The following is a 13,656-nucleotide window of genomic DNA, read 5'->3' as shown; positions in this document are numbered from 1 at the left end:
AATACAACTAATTGAGTTATAGTTATTTAATTATATGCACACATCTTTACTTCATTTTTCAAATTTAATTTTTTTAAATGTAATTACAGCCCTGGCTGGTGTAGCTGGATTGAGCATGGGCCTGTGAAGCAAAGGGTCACTGGTTCAATTCCCAGTCAGGACACATGCCTGGGTTGCAGGCCAGGTCCCCAGTAGGGGACACATGAGATGCAACCACACATTGATGTTTCTTTCCCACTCTTTCTCCTTCCCTTCCCTTCTCTTTCTAAAAATAAATAAAATATTTTTTAAAAACCACTTCTCTTTTTAAAAAATAAATAAATAAAAATGTAATTACATATACATATTTACCAAATTTCATTGATTTATAACTATGTAATTATTCATGTCTAAACTTTATGTGGAGCATAGCTTATTTATCTTAACATGTATATAGATTAAAATAATTATTTCTATATATTATACATACTAGTATTTGTTGAATAAAGAAATATTGTAACAAGGTGTTTGTTAACTTAGTGCAGGTGAGCCTTTGTATTCTTTCAAAAACATATATGAAGGGATCTGAAAGGATCAAACAGAAAAACACTGAAAAAGATTACTGTGAATTCAGTGAGTTTTCAAAAGCAGCCAAAAGTTATTTGGGGTAATGATTCTTAAACATTTTAATCTGTTTTGATTAAGTATAATTCTATTTAATCTTCTCTCGCCCTCTTTGACTTTTCTGTTTTTTAAAAGGTCTGTCCACGTTAATAACAAAATGTTGCTGTACTCAAAGTTATGATTTTATAAGCAACAAATGCAGAATGTATGCAAGTTATACATAATAAATTAAAAATATTTAGAAGATTAGAAGACAACTTAAGATGGTAGGTTTTAAGTTGGCTCTTGTGGGAGATGACATTGATGGATTTTATCAAAGAAAATTTTAAGAAAACAATCAAAAGTATGAAGGCATGTAAATAATGATAAAACCTGACCAGCATAGAGAGATGGTGATAAATTGAAACTATGTAGGTAACTAGATAGATAAATTGAGTACAGAGCTAAGCATAATATGTGGAGGTGTCAGACTTAGTAAGGAACCAGTATGTTCCATGAACATGAGAGAGAAAATATGATTAAAGCAGTATTTGAGAAGAATTATACTACAAGAATGCTTATGAGAAAATAATAAAAGAAAATACTAGAAATAAAATGATCAATGAAAAATTTATGACAATATACAAGTGAAGTCATGGAGACCCATACAAAAAATAGACATAATTAATATAATGAGAAAAGTTTTTAATATAAGGGATATTTTCAAGAAAATATTGGTAATCTCTGAACAGATTGGGTGCAGAGTGGCACCAAGGCAATGGAGGGGTCAAAGAGAGCTCCTGGGGCGCTGGATTAGTGATATTTTCAAGAGCAAAAAGCAGATTTAGCAAAGTGGCTTATTTGGAGTTAGCACGTAATCGTTCCATTTAACAAACTTTTATCGATAACCAACTGTGCCAAAGTACTCTGTCCGTCATTCTGGAAAGCAATAGAAGTCCAAATAATAACTAATATCCTCCCTCAAGGAATTTAACTTCTCCTGAGAAGAGGTTAAGGCAGACTTTCAAACTCACCAATATATAAAGGAGAGTTTTCCGATTTGGCAAAATCTTCGATGTAGGATATACCCAGAGGCATAATGGGAGTTTCACCAATCCCACGTATCACATTTCCTACTAGTACATACACCCACATTAATGATTTAACTTCCTTCACACACTCTGCTTCGAAAGAGAAAAAAAAGACATCGCATTAGTATTTTGATAGTAAAAGATTAATCTATAAAGATAGCTATAACTCTAAATTGTTGGTAAGCATTTCACCTCGTAAATGATTTGTGTTACCACGCCAGCAGTGACTCATGGGGTCGTCCCTCTTGCATGTTCTGAGAGTACGTACGTGCGGTGAAGCATAATCAGTACGCTGGAGCCATTTCCTACTTGGATGGAAGAGATGTGTATACTATGCATCCAACGACCAGTGCTTAGTGACAACTCATTTGGTAGTTTAACGGGATTATTCGCAGCAGGGAAGTTGGAAAACACTAAAAATCCCAGCTGTGTTTTCCTACAGAAAACCGGTTTGCCAACAACTTCAGGACCTAGTTAGCCGCTATGTGTGCTGTCCCATTTCTATACTAAGTGTAAAGGGAGAAAAATATACAAATATCCCTCCCTAGAATTGATACATAAGATTTAAATGAGTCTCACTAAAGTTTAAATCTCTACGGCTGTAATTACTTTGTAGACCCTAAACATACTTAACTGGGTATTAACCACATTTTCTCTATAGAGTCTGCTCTGTACTGGAACCACCAAATAAGATTTGATGGAGAAATTCACCTGAAATATTGGAGCAGCAGGTACTTAATAGAATCACAAAGACTAAACCAAAGAGAACTAAAAGGGAGAAAGATAGGCAAATCTCTGAAGATTTAGCCATTTCTATTCTAAGCAAAATTAGCTGCCAAGGAAGATATTCTGTAGAGTCATGTTTTCAGGACAATTACAATTTATTCTCATCTACTATAAACTGGCCAGGTGCTACCCACGGGTGTGAGGGTCTTGAGCACAGCTGGGTCTGAAAATTTCTTGTGAGGTCTATTTCTCAGTCACTTCCAGTCCAGAACACTCCATTCCTGGATATTCATAATTTTTTCTGTAGTGAATACAGTGATTGGTGTCTAGAGATGACTGGCAAACTCTAGGCCTACTTGAGAGCAAAACTGAAAATACCAGGTGATCAAAGAGTTAACACACTGTACTAAAGATTCATCAGACTAGGAAGTTTTTGATTTACCTCCTACAATGCAGATTTTTCTTTTAATTAATAATAATAATAATAGGACCTAGGGTCAGACTTTGACAGAAGCCTACTCAAGAAGAGAGCACAGGCTACTGCTGATGTCACCGTTTTTCTTTGTTTCCCCAAGGGGTGCCTTGGGCTTATAGTTTCTGAGACAGCTTTCTTACACTCCTTGAAAAGCTTTTGGCTCCCTCTGATTCCACACTCGCAGTGAAATTCCCAGCCTCGGGGACCACTGTAACTTGCACTGATACAAATCCAGCAAAAAGACAAAAACGCCCCCAACACAGGAAGAAAAGCTCTTTTCAGAATTAAATCCACAGAGCCACCTCCAGACCAAGTATCACCAGATTATATAGGCCCCTCAGCATAGCAAGGGCCAGAGGCCCGCCTGCTCGCCTACATGTTTGCGCCTGGAGTTACAGATCACTGGAGGCAGCACCAGTACTTCAAAACAGTATCTCTGATAAAGAAATAAAGACAATTCTTAGTTCTGTAGAAAGAAAAGAGTACATGAGAACTATGGCATATGTCCTGCTTTCTCTGATCCGCTCTAGCAGATCAGTGATACAGCAGATCTCCAGGATTTTGTTTCTACATCTATTACCCATCACTGTATAGAATAAGTCATCAGTATAAATTCATTCTTCTAAGACGTTTTTCTCTGTGGAATCAACTCCACAGTGGCCCTTGCTGGATGTCTTTGACTTATTTTTAAGTAACTATTTTAAAGATAGGCAAACAAGTCTTAATAAGTATATTCAAATATATAGACATAACATTCTCTATTATTAGCATTCTTATTCCCTTCTGAGATCTGCTCCAAAAAAAAAACCTCTGAAAAAAGAAAACATCATTTGTTCATTTATCTTAGTCACTTAATCAAACCCAGTGACTCATTCAAACCCCTCAGCAGCTCGTGTTTAGTTACAAATTCAAAGAACAGAAAACAATAAAATGAAGTCAACAACCTGATGGATCTTCTGTTGGTCTGAAAATCTGGGTTCCATTCTCAGCACACAAGAAACTGTTTGAGGACAAATTGCCTAAAACTGTAGATTCATATTCATATCTGTGTGAACACAGGGGAAACATGATTATGTTAAGAAAACCTCACACCTGTTAGAATGGTGATTATCAAGAAAACAAGTAATAACAAGTGTTACAAAGGTTGTGGAGAAAAAAGACCCCTCATTCCCTGCTGGTGGAAATGGAAACCAGCACAACCACCGCAGAAAACGGTATAGAGGGTCCTCAGAAACTTAAGAACAGAGTTACCAAATGACTGAGCAATGCCTCTTCTGGGTATCTGCCTGAAAATTTTGGAAACATTTATTCACAAATAGGTGAATAATAATTTTACCTTTACAACTTTGTACACCTATTACTTTAGTAAAAATTAAAATTAAATCAAAGCCCTAGGTTCATGGCAGCATTAGTCATGGTGGCCAAGACATGAGAAAAAACAAAAAGTCCTTCAAGGGAGGGTGGCCTAAAGGAGATGTGGTACATGCATACAATGCAGGATCACTCGGCCATCAAAAAAAAATGAGATACTGCCATTTGTAATAGCATGCATGGACCTGGAGCAAATTACACGAAGTGAGATAAATCAGTCAGAAAAAGCTAAGAACCACATGATTTCACTCATATGTGGAATATAAAATTGAACAGACAGACAACAGTGCAGTGGTTACCAGAGGAAAGAGGTGCAGAGGTGTGGAAGCCAGCTTCAAAGTTCCTAGGGCAAGTATTTCTAACCCAGAGTTCTATACCAGCCAAACTATCGACCAAGTGTGGCGGTAGAGTAGGAATACTGTCAGATGTTCAAGGCAGTAAACTTTTTACTGCCTTTAAACACTTTTTCAAAAACCTATTAGACAATATTTTCCACAAGAAGAAGTGAAAGTAAAAAAAGAAAGCAGAAGATATGATACCTAGGAAATAAGTAACTGAGTAGAGGAAAGAGGCAAAGCAAATTCCCAAGGATAATGGTGAAGGAAAATTCTAAGGACGCCGCCATGTAGCAGGCCTAGAGAGTTCCCGTTTGGGCTGTAGATGGAGACTTGTAACAGAGGAGGTACCTCTAAGGTAGAATTGAAACCATCTGATACGCATGACTATATTAGAAGATGTTGCCCTACCAGTGGCAAGTTTGGTGAGAGATAAAAAGAAAGTGAATCAAATAAAAATAAGGCAATGATTACATCCAGGGAAAATGAAAAGTGACATGTGACATGAATGATAAAATATTGACACAGCCATACACTTGGAAATCGTAAATATGATTTTATGGTGGGAAGTCAGTGTATATGACGTAACACTAAAGTGGCAAAAATTAACACAATGAACATTTCGTTGAAAATATGGAGGCCAACAGCAGCAGAAGGAATGAAGAGCTACAAGCCACTGCCTCTGGAAAGCAGTGGTGTGAGCAGTGTCAAAGTGGTGGGGGATGGCTCTTTTCAACAGGAGACCTTCAACATAATTTTATTTGTACAACTTTGTATACCTATCACTTTAGTAAAAGTTAAAAAATCAAATCAAACTTCAAACTGGTCTGTCTCTTGCTGACCTGCAACTAAACAGAACCTCATTGTAATTAAAAGGGTCTAAATAGCCCCAAGAAAGTGGTAATCTCAGATGTTGTGAGGTCCTAAAAATCTTTACATCAGGCTCAGTTTCATCAAAGAGGTGTCCCAAGTCTCTACATCATAGATTAACAAAATGTATGTGACTCTGTAAATGGGAGCAGGGTAGCCGAGAGCGTGAAACAGACGGTGGAAAATGGAAAACTCGATTTCCATTGCGGTGTTCTGTGCTGCTGGGAAGCACTGTTCCTAGGAAAGAAATTTCGTGATTCATCTCCCGCAGTTGAAAATGGAACCCGAGAGGCCATCAGAGACTGAATGCTTACCGGTCCATGAGGAAATGAGGCAGAGACTGCAAGAAACACCCTAGGCCCATGACCACACATCCGACACCAATCATTATAGGCCTATGCAATTTGGTTCCAAAATAACTCACAAATATAATCAAAAAAAGATTCCCTAGGAAAAATGAGATAAAAATAAATATTTAAGTACGTATGTACAATAGCTTCATGAACAGCTTCATTCAATCGTTTGAATTTCCCAGTGTTGAAAGATACATAAACAGACCTCTGTGCAACACTGACCATTAAAGGGGCAGAGAAAGGGAAGCCAGTGGAAGGGGCTGAGGGACAGTTCTGGGGAATTTTAAAGGTGCTGTTTGTGACTAACTAGCCTGAGGAAATGGAACGCAAAACAGGTGTCAGAACAAAGGTTGCTTCTGGCCTCTCCCTCCATGCCTGCTCCAGGGACTGTTGTAATGTTTGCCTACGTTTGAATAAAGAAGCAAAAGCCAGATTCAGATAGATAAGTGTTATAACTTACAATTCAAATAGACCTTTATATTGGCCAACATAACCAAGCCAGAGATCTATGTTTATTTCTACTTTTTCCTTAGAAATAAGATATAGTGGATTCCCCACTTTTCCCACTGGTGTTTGAAATCAGTCTGGATTTGAGAAGTAAATATTTCAGTGAAAAGTTTATTCCCATGTCTTAGAATAAAGATTTAGGATAAAGAAACTAATGGGGTGGGCCCTATTATTATGGACCGCCCCTTGAAAAGTATGGAGTCAAGAGTGGAAAGAGTCAAACATGAATACATTCTCAAACCATACATTTTTAATTCAATAATCAATACATATTTACCCTAATCTTACCGTGTATAAGCAACGTCTCTACAATGACCTTAAGGATCATAGAAAATTTTTTTAAATTCTTTCTAAAGCAGTTAATCATTTTCTACGTAGTTGTGTGTTTTGAAGACTTTTCTTTCCATACCCATTTCTTTCTAGTCTGCCTTGTACACAGAAGCCACGTCAGCCCCTACGTTATTTTTAATAGACTGTACCACCTCCATGGCCATAGCAGCCCCACTGACTACCCAGGGTTTCTTAAATCCCCATCACCTGATAACTAGATGTATTAATGATCATTTCTCAGTGTCTACTGGTGTCAAATCACTGTTGTACACCTGAAACTAATATAACATTGAGTGTCAATTTTACTTCAACTGAATATATAAATAATATCTCCATTATCAAAGCCATCTATGTTACAGGTGTTGTCTCCAGAAGGCCTCTGTTTAAAATCTATGCCTGTCCTCAAAAGGAGAGGCAATTTATCCTTTTATAAGCATCTGTAAATTACCTCTCCTTATCCCCTCAACAACTATTTCATGTCTTCATCATTCTCCTCAAGCCACCTCTCACCACTCACTTTCTATACCTAATATTTTCTCCTTTGTCAAGAAATCTGGGGCAACCCAACATGACGATGTCTGAATTTCCCACTTTATGTCCTTACCATTCGCCTTCATTTCAGAGACTGGGGTGTCTCTCTGGGTATCCAAGATCAAACAACCCCCCTGGACCTTTCCATTCTCTACAGAAACTTACTCCAACGATGAAAGCCTTTCTCCTGTGTTGTAAGCCTCTTTCTCTTCACTGCATTGTAGTTGCAGATATCCCCTAGTTTCTCTCCCCCCAATACTTGTCTGTATTCACAGATTCCACTTCTTTTTCTGCCATTATCTCCTAAAGTCACTACTCTCTCTCCTTTCTAGCTTCTCAGTCCACTCTTCAGCTGAAGTGTCCTGACAAAGATTACCAGTTATCCCCTTACTGTAAAACCCAAGGGATGCTTTTTCTATTTTTATCTAACTGGATGTTTTTGATGCTTTTTACAGTTGACAATTTTTTTTCTTTTGGAAATTTCCACTCCCTTGGCGTGTATAATACTATTCTCTTCTGTTTCTCCTGTTAAATGTCTATTCATTTTCTTCACACTTTCATGGTTTCCTTTCTTCTCCCTGTTCCTCAAATATTGGTGCACCTCAGGGATCCATTCTTTGTCTGTTGTACTTATCACCCTTACCCCCTCCCTGAATAGCCTCATCTCTTCCCCAGTTTTCACAACCACTTATTTACCCACTAATCAACAGTTGTAGGCCAGACAGTTTTTCAATGCTTCACGCTCATCTAACTACGATGCGGATATTGCTACCCCAAGGTCTCACTGGTACTACCACAAACAGAACTCATCATTGTCCCCATAGCCACCGCCGTCATGTTGTTCTCCTTCCCCTCTTCTCTGTCTTGGCAAGGCTTTCCACTCCACAGCCCAGCTTGTAAACTGGAGGACACCCTCTTTTCCCATCCAGCACAGCCAATCTATCCCTAAGTTGTCTGGAATTTAGCTCCTAAATATTTTTGCGGTCCCCTCTTCATTTCTGTGAATATGATCCTGACTCAGGCTCCCATAGTTCTCCCCTGGGCTTTGACATGGCTTCTTCCATTCCTCCCGGCCCTAGTCTGGTTGGCTATCTTCAAATCTCTCTCCTCCACAGCCAAAAGCATGAAAAGCAAATCTGACATTTGCTTTTAAACAGGGGTCTTAACCTATTTAAGGGTCTTAACCCCTAACACAATTCTTTTGCATTGTGTCTTCCATGAGACTATGAGCTGAGTCTGCACAAGATTATATAGTTATTTCTGATGCCATCACCAGGATCTAACATACAGGTGATACAGGGAGCTGAACAGTAGGAGACAAGATCAAATACCACTTATATCAGTTCTGTCTCTCCTCAATCCTGCTTTTTCTTTCAGATATTAATTAAATACATTGTAGAAAAATTTTATGTTGAAAGAAGTAGAAGCCATAACAAAACTATAAAGGAGTGCCATTCATATTTCTCATGTTCGCAGGAAAAATCTCTCTCACTCATTCTTCCTCTCTGTCCTCACATCTTCTCATCATCCACAAAAATCTGAGCCTAAGAGTAGATTTCATTCTTCCCTAAATTCAGAGAGATATGAACACAGTTTCTTCCTCCCCCTACATTCAGAAAGAATTGCCAAGCTCCCAGAAACAATAGGAGAAGAAAAATTTTTGTCTTTTCCCTTTGGAAAACAGATTCATTTGTTTCCTCCTATGATTATATCTTCTAAGTATGAAGACGGAGCCCCGAAGAGTTATCAGATGATACATTAAATGTAAATATTCTAAATACTCAGCTACTTATGTTAGACAACCAAAAACTATAGGAGTAAAATGCCCAGTGTGGGGATATGTGGCGATATTTAGGTGTTATTCAGAAGTAATATTTAAATGAATTATTTCTAAGCATATTCAACCTGTTTCAGAAAATATGCTATTCAGTAAGACTAAATGGCCTAAAGCAACAAATAAGGAGAATAAAATTCAGACTAGCTCTATAGATAAAATATAAAAGAAATACAGGAATAATTCATTACCGATCTCAAAGCTCCCATTAACAAATCCAACTAGTGATGTCGGGATGTTGAATTGTCTCTCTATTTGTGTAAGCATAGAGTTCATATAAGATCCAGATAATGTTTTGGATATAAATGCACATGTTATTGCCAGTAGAAATATCTAAGGAGAAAGGAATATAAGAAAACATAATTTTTTCATTTATTTTATTTTATTGTTGTTCAAGTACAGTTGACTGCCTTTATTTTTAAATTGAATGTGTTTGCCAGCTGTTGACATAATATATTCTACCACAAGACTGATTGTCTCCAACTTAAGTCACCGCTGAATTTGCAAGAAACTTTGCATGTGGTTTGCTTTCCTGGTCTTTCATACCATGTTCTGTCTTTGAAAATTCAAAGTGAGACTAATTGATTAGTGATATTGAATTTAGTGTACAGCTGTATTCTCATTATTTTGTAGAATCATCTTGCACATACATAAAAACAATTAGTTGTTTAAAATAAGGTATAGCTAATGGTTTAAAAAGAACTTCAGCACCACAATGTTATCTGTAGTACAAAAGAATACACATATGTTAATGAAAAAAAGGAACATAACATTATAGAAAAACATCATTTCTGTTGCAAATTTAGTCAAGGTCTTTCTTATTCAAAGTAATATGCAAATTATACATTAGATTATTCACTGCCAGTTAATTTATTTAAAGTGATATTTTGCCGTGGCTGGCATAACTCAGTGGATTGAGCACGGGCCTGTGAACTGGAGGATCGTGGTTCGATTCCCAGTCAGGGCACATGCCTGGGTTGCAGGCCAGTTCCCAACAGGGGATGCATGAGAGGCAACCATACATTGATATTTCTTTCCCCCTCTCCTTCCCTTCCCCTCTAAACATAAATAAATAAAACTTTTAAAAAAATAAAGTGATATTTTAATTGCAAACTATTATAAAAATGTTTCTAAACAGAACAGGTACTTGCTATGATAAAGAAATATGAATATAATAAACATTCATATATTGAATCACAGTTCCAGAGAGCAGTCCGGTTGGTACAATCTGCAACAAAAATAAAGCGCAACTTAACAAATAGAAGCGTTGTGATCACCAGGAGCTAACATCTGAGAAGTGAGAATTTTGTTAGTTTTATTAAATTGGCACAAAAAAGACTTAGATTTTAGGAAAAGATCTGAAAAAGGAGCATTATTACTGGACAATAGTAAAGTTATGTAGATTAGGTGCTCCTTCAACATCAACACATTAGGGATAAAGAGATATAGGTCAACATGAATGGTTGTCTCCAATCTTAGGCCAAAGCTGTTTTCTTGGCCCTATTTAAAGATCGTCCTGGTGACACTTCCATCCTGGGAGACCAGTCAGTCTACACCAGCACACACAATCCCTAAAATCTTAACCCTCCATCTTCCACACTCCCAATCTTGAACCAACCCCACAATTAAGGTTGCACCTTGTACATTCTGTTCAAGATGATTCAGTCTTCTCTTTCTTAGGCTCCAACCCATCCATGTGCTTTTTATGACCAAACTTCATCTTCACACTTACCTCTATCCTTGCCCTTCTGATTTCCCTGCCATCTTAGAAGAATACTTGCTCCTTCTCTTGTACAATAAAATTCCCCCACCCATGCTCTTGAATCCATTCTTCCCATTTCTGAGATCCTGATTCATCAGAGACTGCCTTCCTCCTCTATTTTCAGCCCCATACTATTTACTGCCTCTGTCCTCACTAGCTTATTAATATGTTCAAGATATATCCACATACATATTTACAGTTCCTCACCTGTGATGGTAGCTACTAGAGCTACCATCAAGATGTTTGGAAAAAGTCTAGACTCATTGCCCAGACTATTTAAACTTTTATTCATGCTTTATTCTCCTATAGTCTTGTCTCTCCTGAAGCTACTCCATAAAAGGTCATAGACAACTTCCTGATTCCAAATTCTTCTTGTCAGTTTACTTACTATGTCTGAGTCATTTGACCTCCTTAATCTCTCTTACTTTTCAAATCCCCCTGCCCCCCCCCGCCATGCATACCTATATCTCCTCCTACCTGCTAGACCCTATCCAGTCATATCTTTTTGTGGTTAAACCCTTCAGGTTTTTGTCTTTGTACCCTCTATTCCTTTTTGCTATATATCCTTCTCTGGGAAATCTCACTGATTCCCATGGCTTTTATTGTTACCCATATGTCGAAATCTCTCATATGCATGCACAATTCAACTGAGACAATTACAATCATATTTTAGTTCCCAATAGTCTTGTCCACCTCTTTTCTCAGTTGCACTTGTCACCACAAATAATTTTGAGCTTGGTAAATATATGATAGATAAATTAATAAGATTTATTGTTAGAGTGATTTTACTACTTAAAACTTTCAAGTGACTTCCCATAAACAAAAATATGACTATTTTAGAGGGTAAACAATGCCTTATTTATGAGTTTTGTCCAGAAAAAGTCCAGCCATTGTTAATATAATAAGAACCATTTACATGACATCAGTGTAACCTAACAACCAAGGGGAGTGGACTGGAATGTGCATGTATGAACGATGACAACTTTACTGTACTAATCAGTGGGAGCTGTAGATGCTGTTGAGTGAGCATGTGTACTGTCGGATTCAAAATGACTGAGTAGAGCAACCAATATGCATCATATTTTGCATTAAGCTTGAACATCCCTCCATGAAAACTATTTGGATGATTCAAAAGGCCACAGCTATGGGCAACAGGTGATTGGCAGCTTCATCATGACAACATGCCCACTCATGCATCACGTTTTGTGCAGAGTTTTTTGGTGAATCATCAAATCACCCATGTGACTCAGCTCCCTTTCAGCCCATATTGGGTGCCCTGCGACTTCTGGATTTTCCTAAAACTAAAATCACCTTTGAAAGGGGAGAGATTTCAGATGATTAATGTTCAATTTTCCAAAATTCAGGAAAATATGATGGGGCAGCTGATGGCGCTGTGGGGAACTGTGAGAGGTCCCAAGGTTCCTATTTGGAAGGGGATTAAGGCATCACTGTCCTTTGTACAATGTTTCTTATATTTTGTATCTTCTTCAATAAATGCCTCTATTGTTCACATCATATGGCTGGATACCTTCTGGACAGACTTTGTGTATCTCAGTATCAGGTCCTGCTGCTTGTCCCCAGACACCATGTTCTACGTGGTGAGTCTCTAACATTCACCATGCCATTTTATATCCCAGTGCCTTTTGAAGGATAGCCTCCATCTTGTAATGTTTTCCTTTTCCTTGTGATTCTGATAAATACACACTCAATTTTAAAAATTCAACTCTACCATCACTTGTATTGTGGAGCCTTCCTTTTCTCTCTGCTCCCCAGGTGGCCTTGACCACTCATCTTCCCAACATCCTCTGTGTTTATTTCTATCCCTGCCCTATGTGTTTGGAAACCTACAATGTCCTCTCTTACTACATTGTTAGCAGTTCAAAGAGAAAAACCATACATAATTTACCTTTGTATCTATTATTTACCTTTATACCCTCGGTGTTTAGTAAGTGCCTGATGAATAGTAGACACCCAATACGACATAATGAATTAATGGCATAATAACTATTCAAAAACATCTTGAAAAACTGGTTAGAACTGAAAGTAAGCTGAAGTAATATGCGATGGAATAGTATTAACTACACCTAAGGGAAGAGTGAGCTGTATTATGTCTGGAGAAATATGAATAGAACATTATGTGAAAAAGACCTCAGAAATTTAAATTTCAAGCTCAATATGAATCAAACTGTTACGGGGCTAACAAGATAATATGGCTATATCTCTTATCCTTTTCTAGTGAAACCACTTGTAGAAACTCTGTCCCTCTTCACACTGTAGACTTTTGCAGAACACACTATTGAGTGTAAACAGTTTTCACATGGTTTTATAATTCAGGTTTTGTATTTAAAAACAAAGTTTACCAAATAAAGTAGAGATCATGTTTCATAGAGCAATTTATTTATTTAATGTTTTAAGAAAGGAAACTAAATGAATTATGTTCCCAGTGATTTTTTCTAAAACACTTAGACGATCTAAACTATTGGATTTTATTTACAGAGTGAAGGCAACTAGTGGTTATTCTGACTGATGTCTTGTGCAAAATAACCTCTATATTTATAAAGTTAGTCGTACTAGTTTTTTAACAATAATGTTCCAGAATTTGAAGCAAACACAGAGATCAGTCTTTGATGTTTTCTAAAGAATGTTTAAGATTTTGTTTATTTATTTTCAGAAAGAAGGGAAGGGAAGGAGAAAGAGAGGGACAGAAACATTTATGCAAGAGAAAAACATTGATCATTTGTCTCTTGTATGCACCCCATTTGGGGACTGAACCTGCAACCTTGATATGTTCCCTGACCAGGAAGCGAATCAACAACCTCTTACTCTGCTGGACGATGGACAACCATCTGAGCCACACAGGTCAGAGCTCCTTCAAAAGAATTTTGCTTA

General features: G+C 37.4%; 1 protein-coding gene across 8 annotated transcripts in view; it reads right to left on the bottom strand.

Moving 5' to 3' along the window:
* Nucleotides 1-13,656, bottom strand: part of SLCO1A2 (solute carrier organic anion transporter family member 1A2) — a 73,960-nt gene that overhangs the window by 25,212 nt on the left and 35,092 nt on the right. For 5 of the 8 annotated variants that reach the window (XM_037033787.1, XM_037033785.1, XM_037033788.1 and 2 more), the window contains 4 exons: nucleotides 9,197-9,338; nucleotides 5,765-5,897; nucleotides 3,819-3,919; nucleotides 1,617-1,766 (listed from right to left, as the gene is read on the bottom strand). In XM_037033787.1, the coding sequence (XP_036889682.1) occupies nucleotides 1,617-1,766; nucleotides 3,819-3,919; nucleotides 5,765-5,897; nucleotides 9,197-9,338 (526 nt within the window). The other 3 variants (XM_037033792.1, XM_037033790.1, XM_037033793.1) reach the window with 2 other exon arrangements.

The sequence above is a fragment of the Sturnira hondurensis genome, unplaced genomic scaffold, assembly GCF_014824575.4.
Source record: "Sturnira hondurensis isolate 20B ecotype Veracruz unplaced genomic scaffold, ASM1482457v3 Scaffold0021795, whole genome shotgun sequence".
NCBI classification, from domain to species: Eukaryota; Metazoa; Chordata; class Mammalia; order Chiroptera; family Phyllostomidae; genus Sturnira; species Sturnira hondurensis.
The sequence above is the reverse complement of the archived record's forward strand: the minus strand, read 5'-3'. Positions and strand labels throughout refer to the sequence as shown.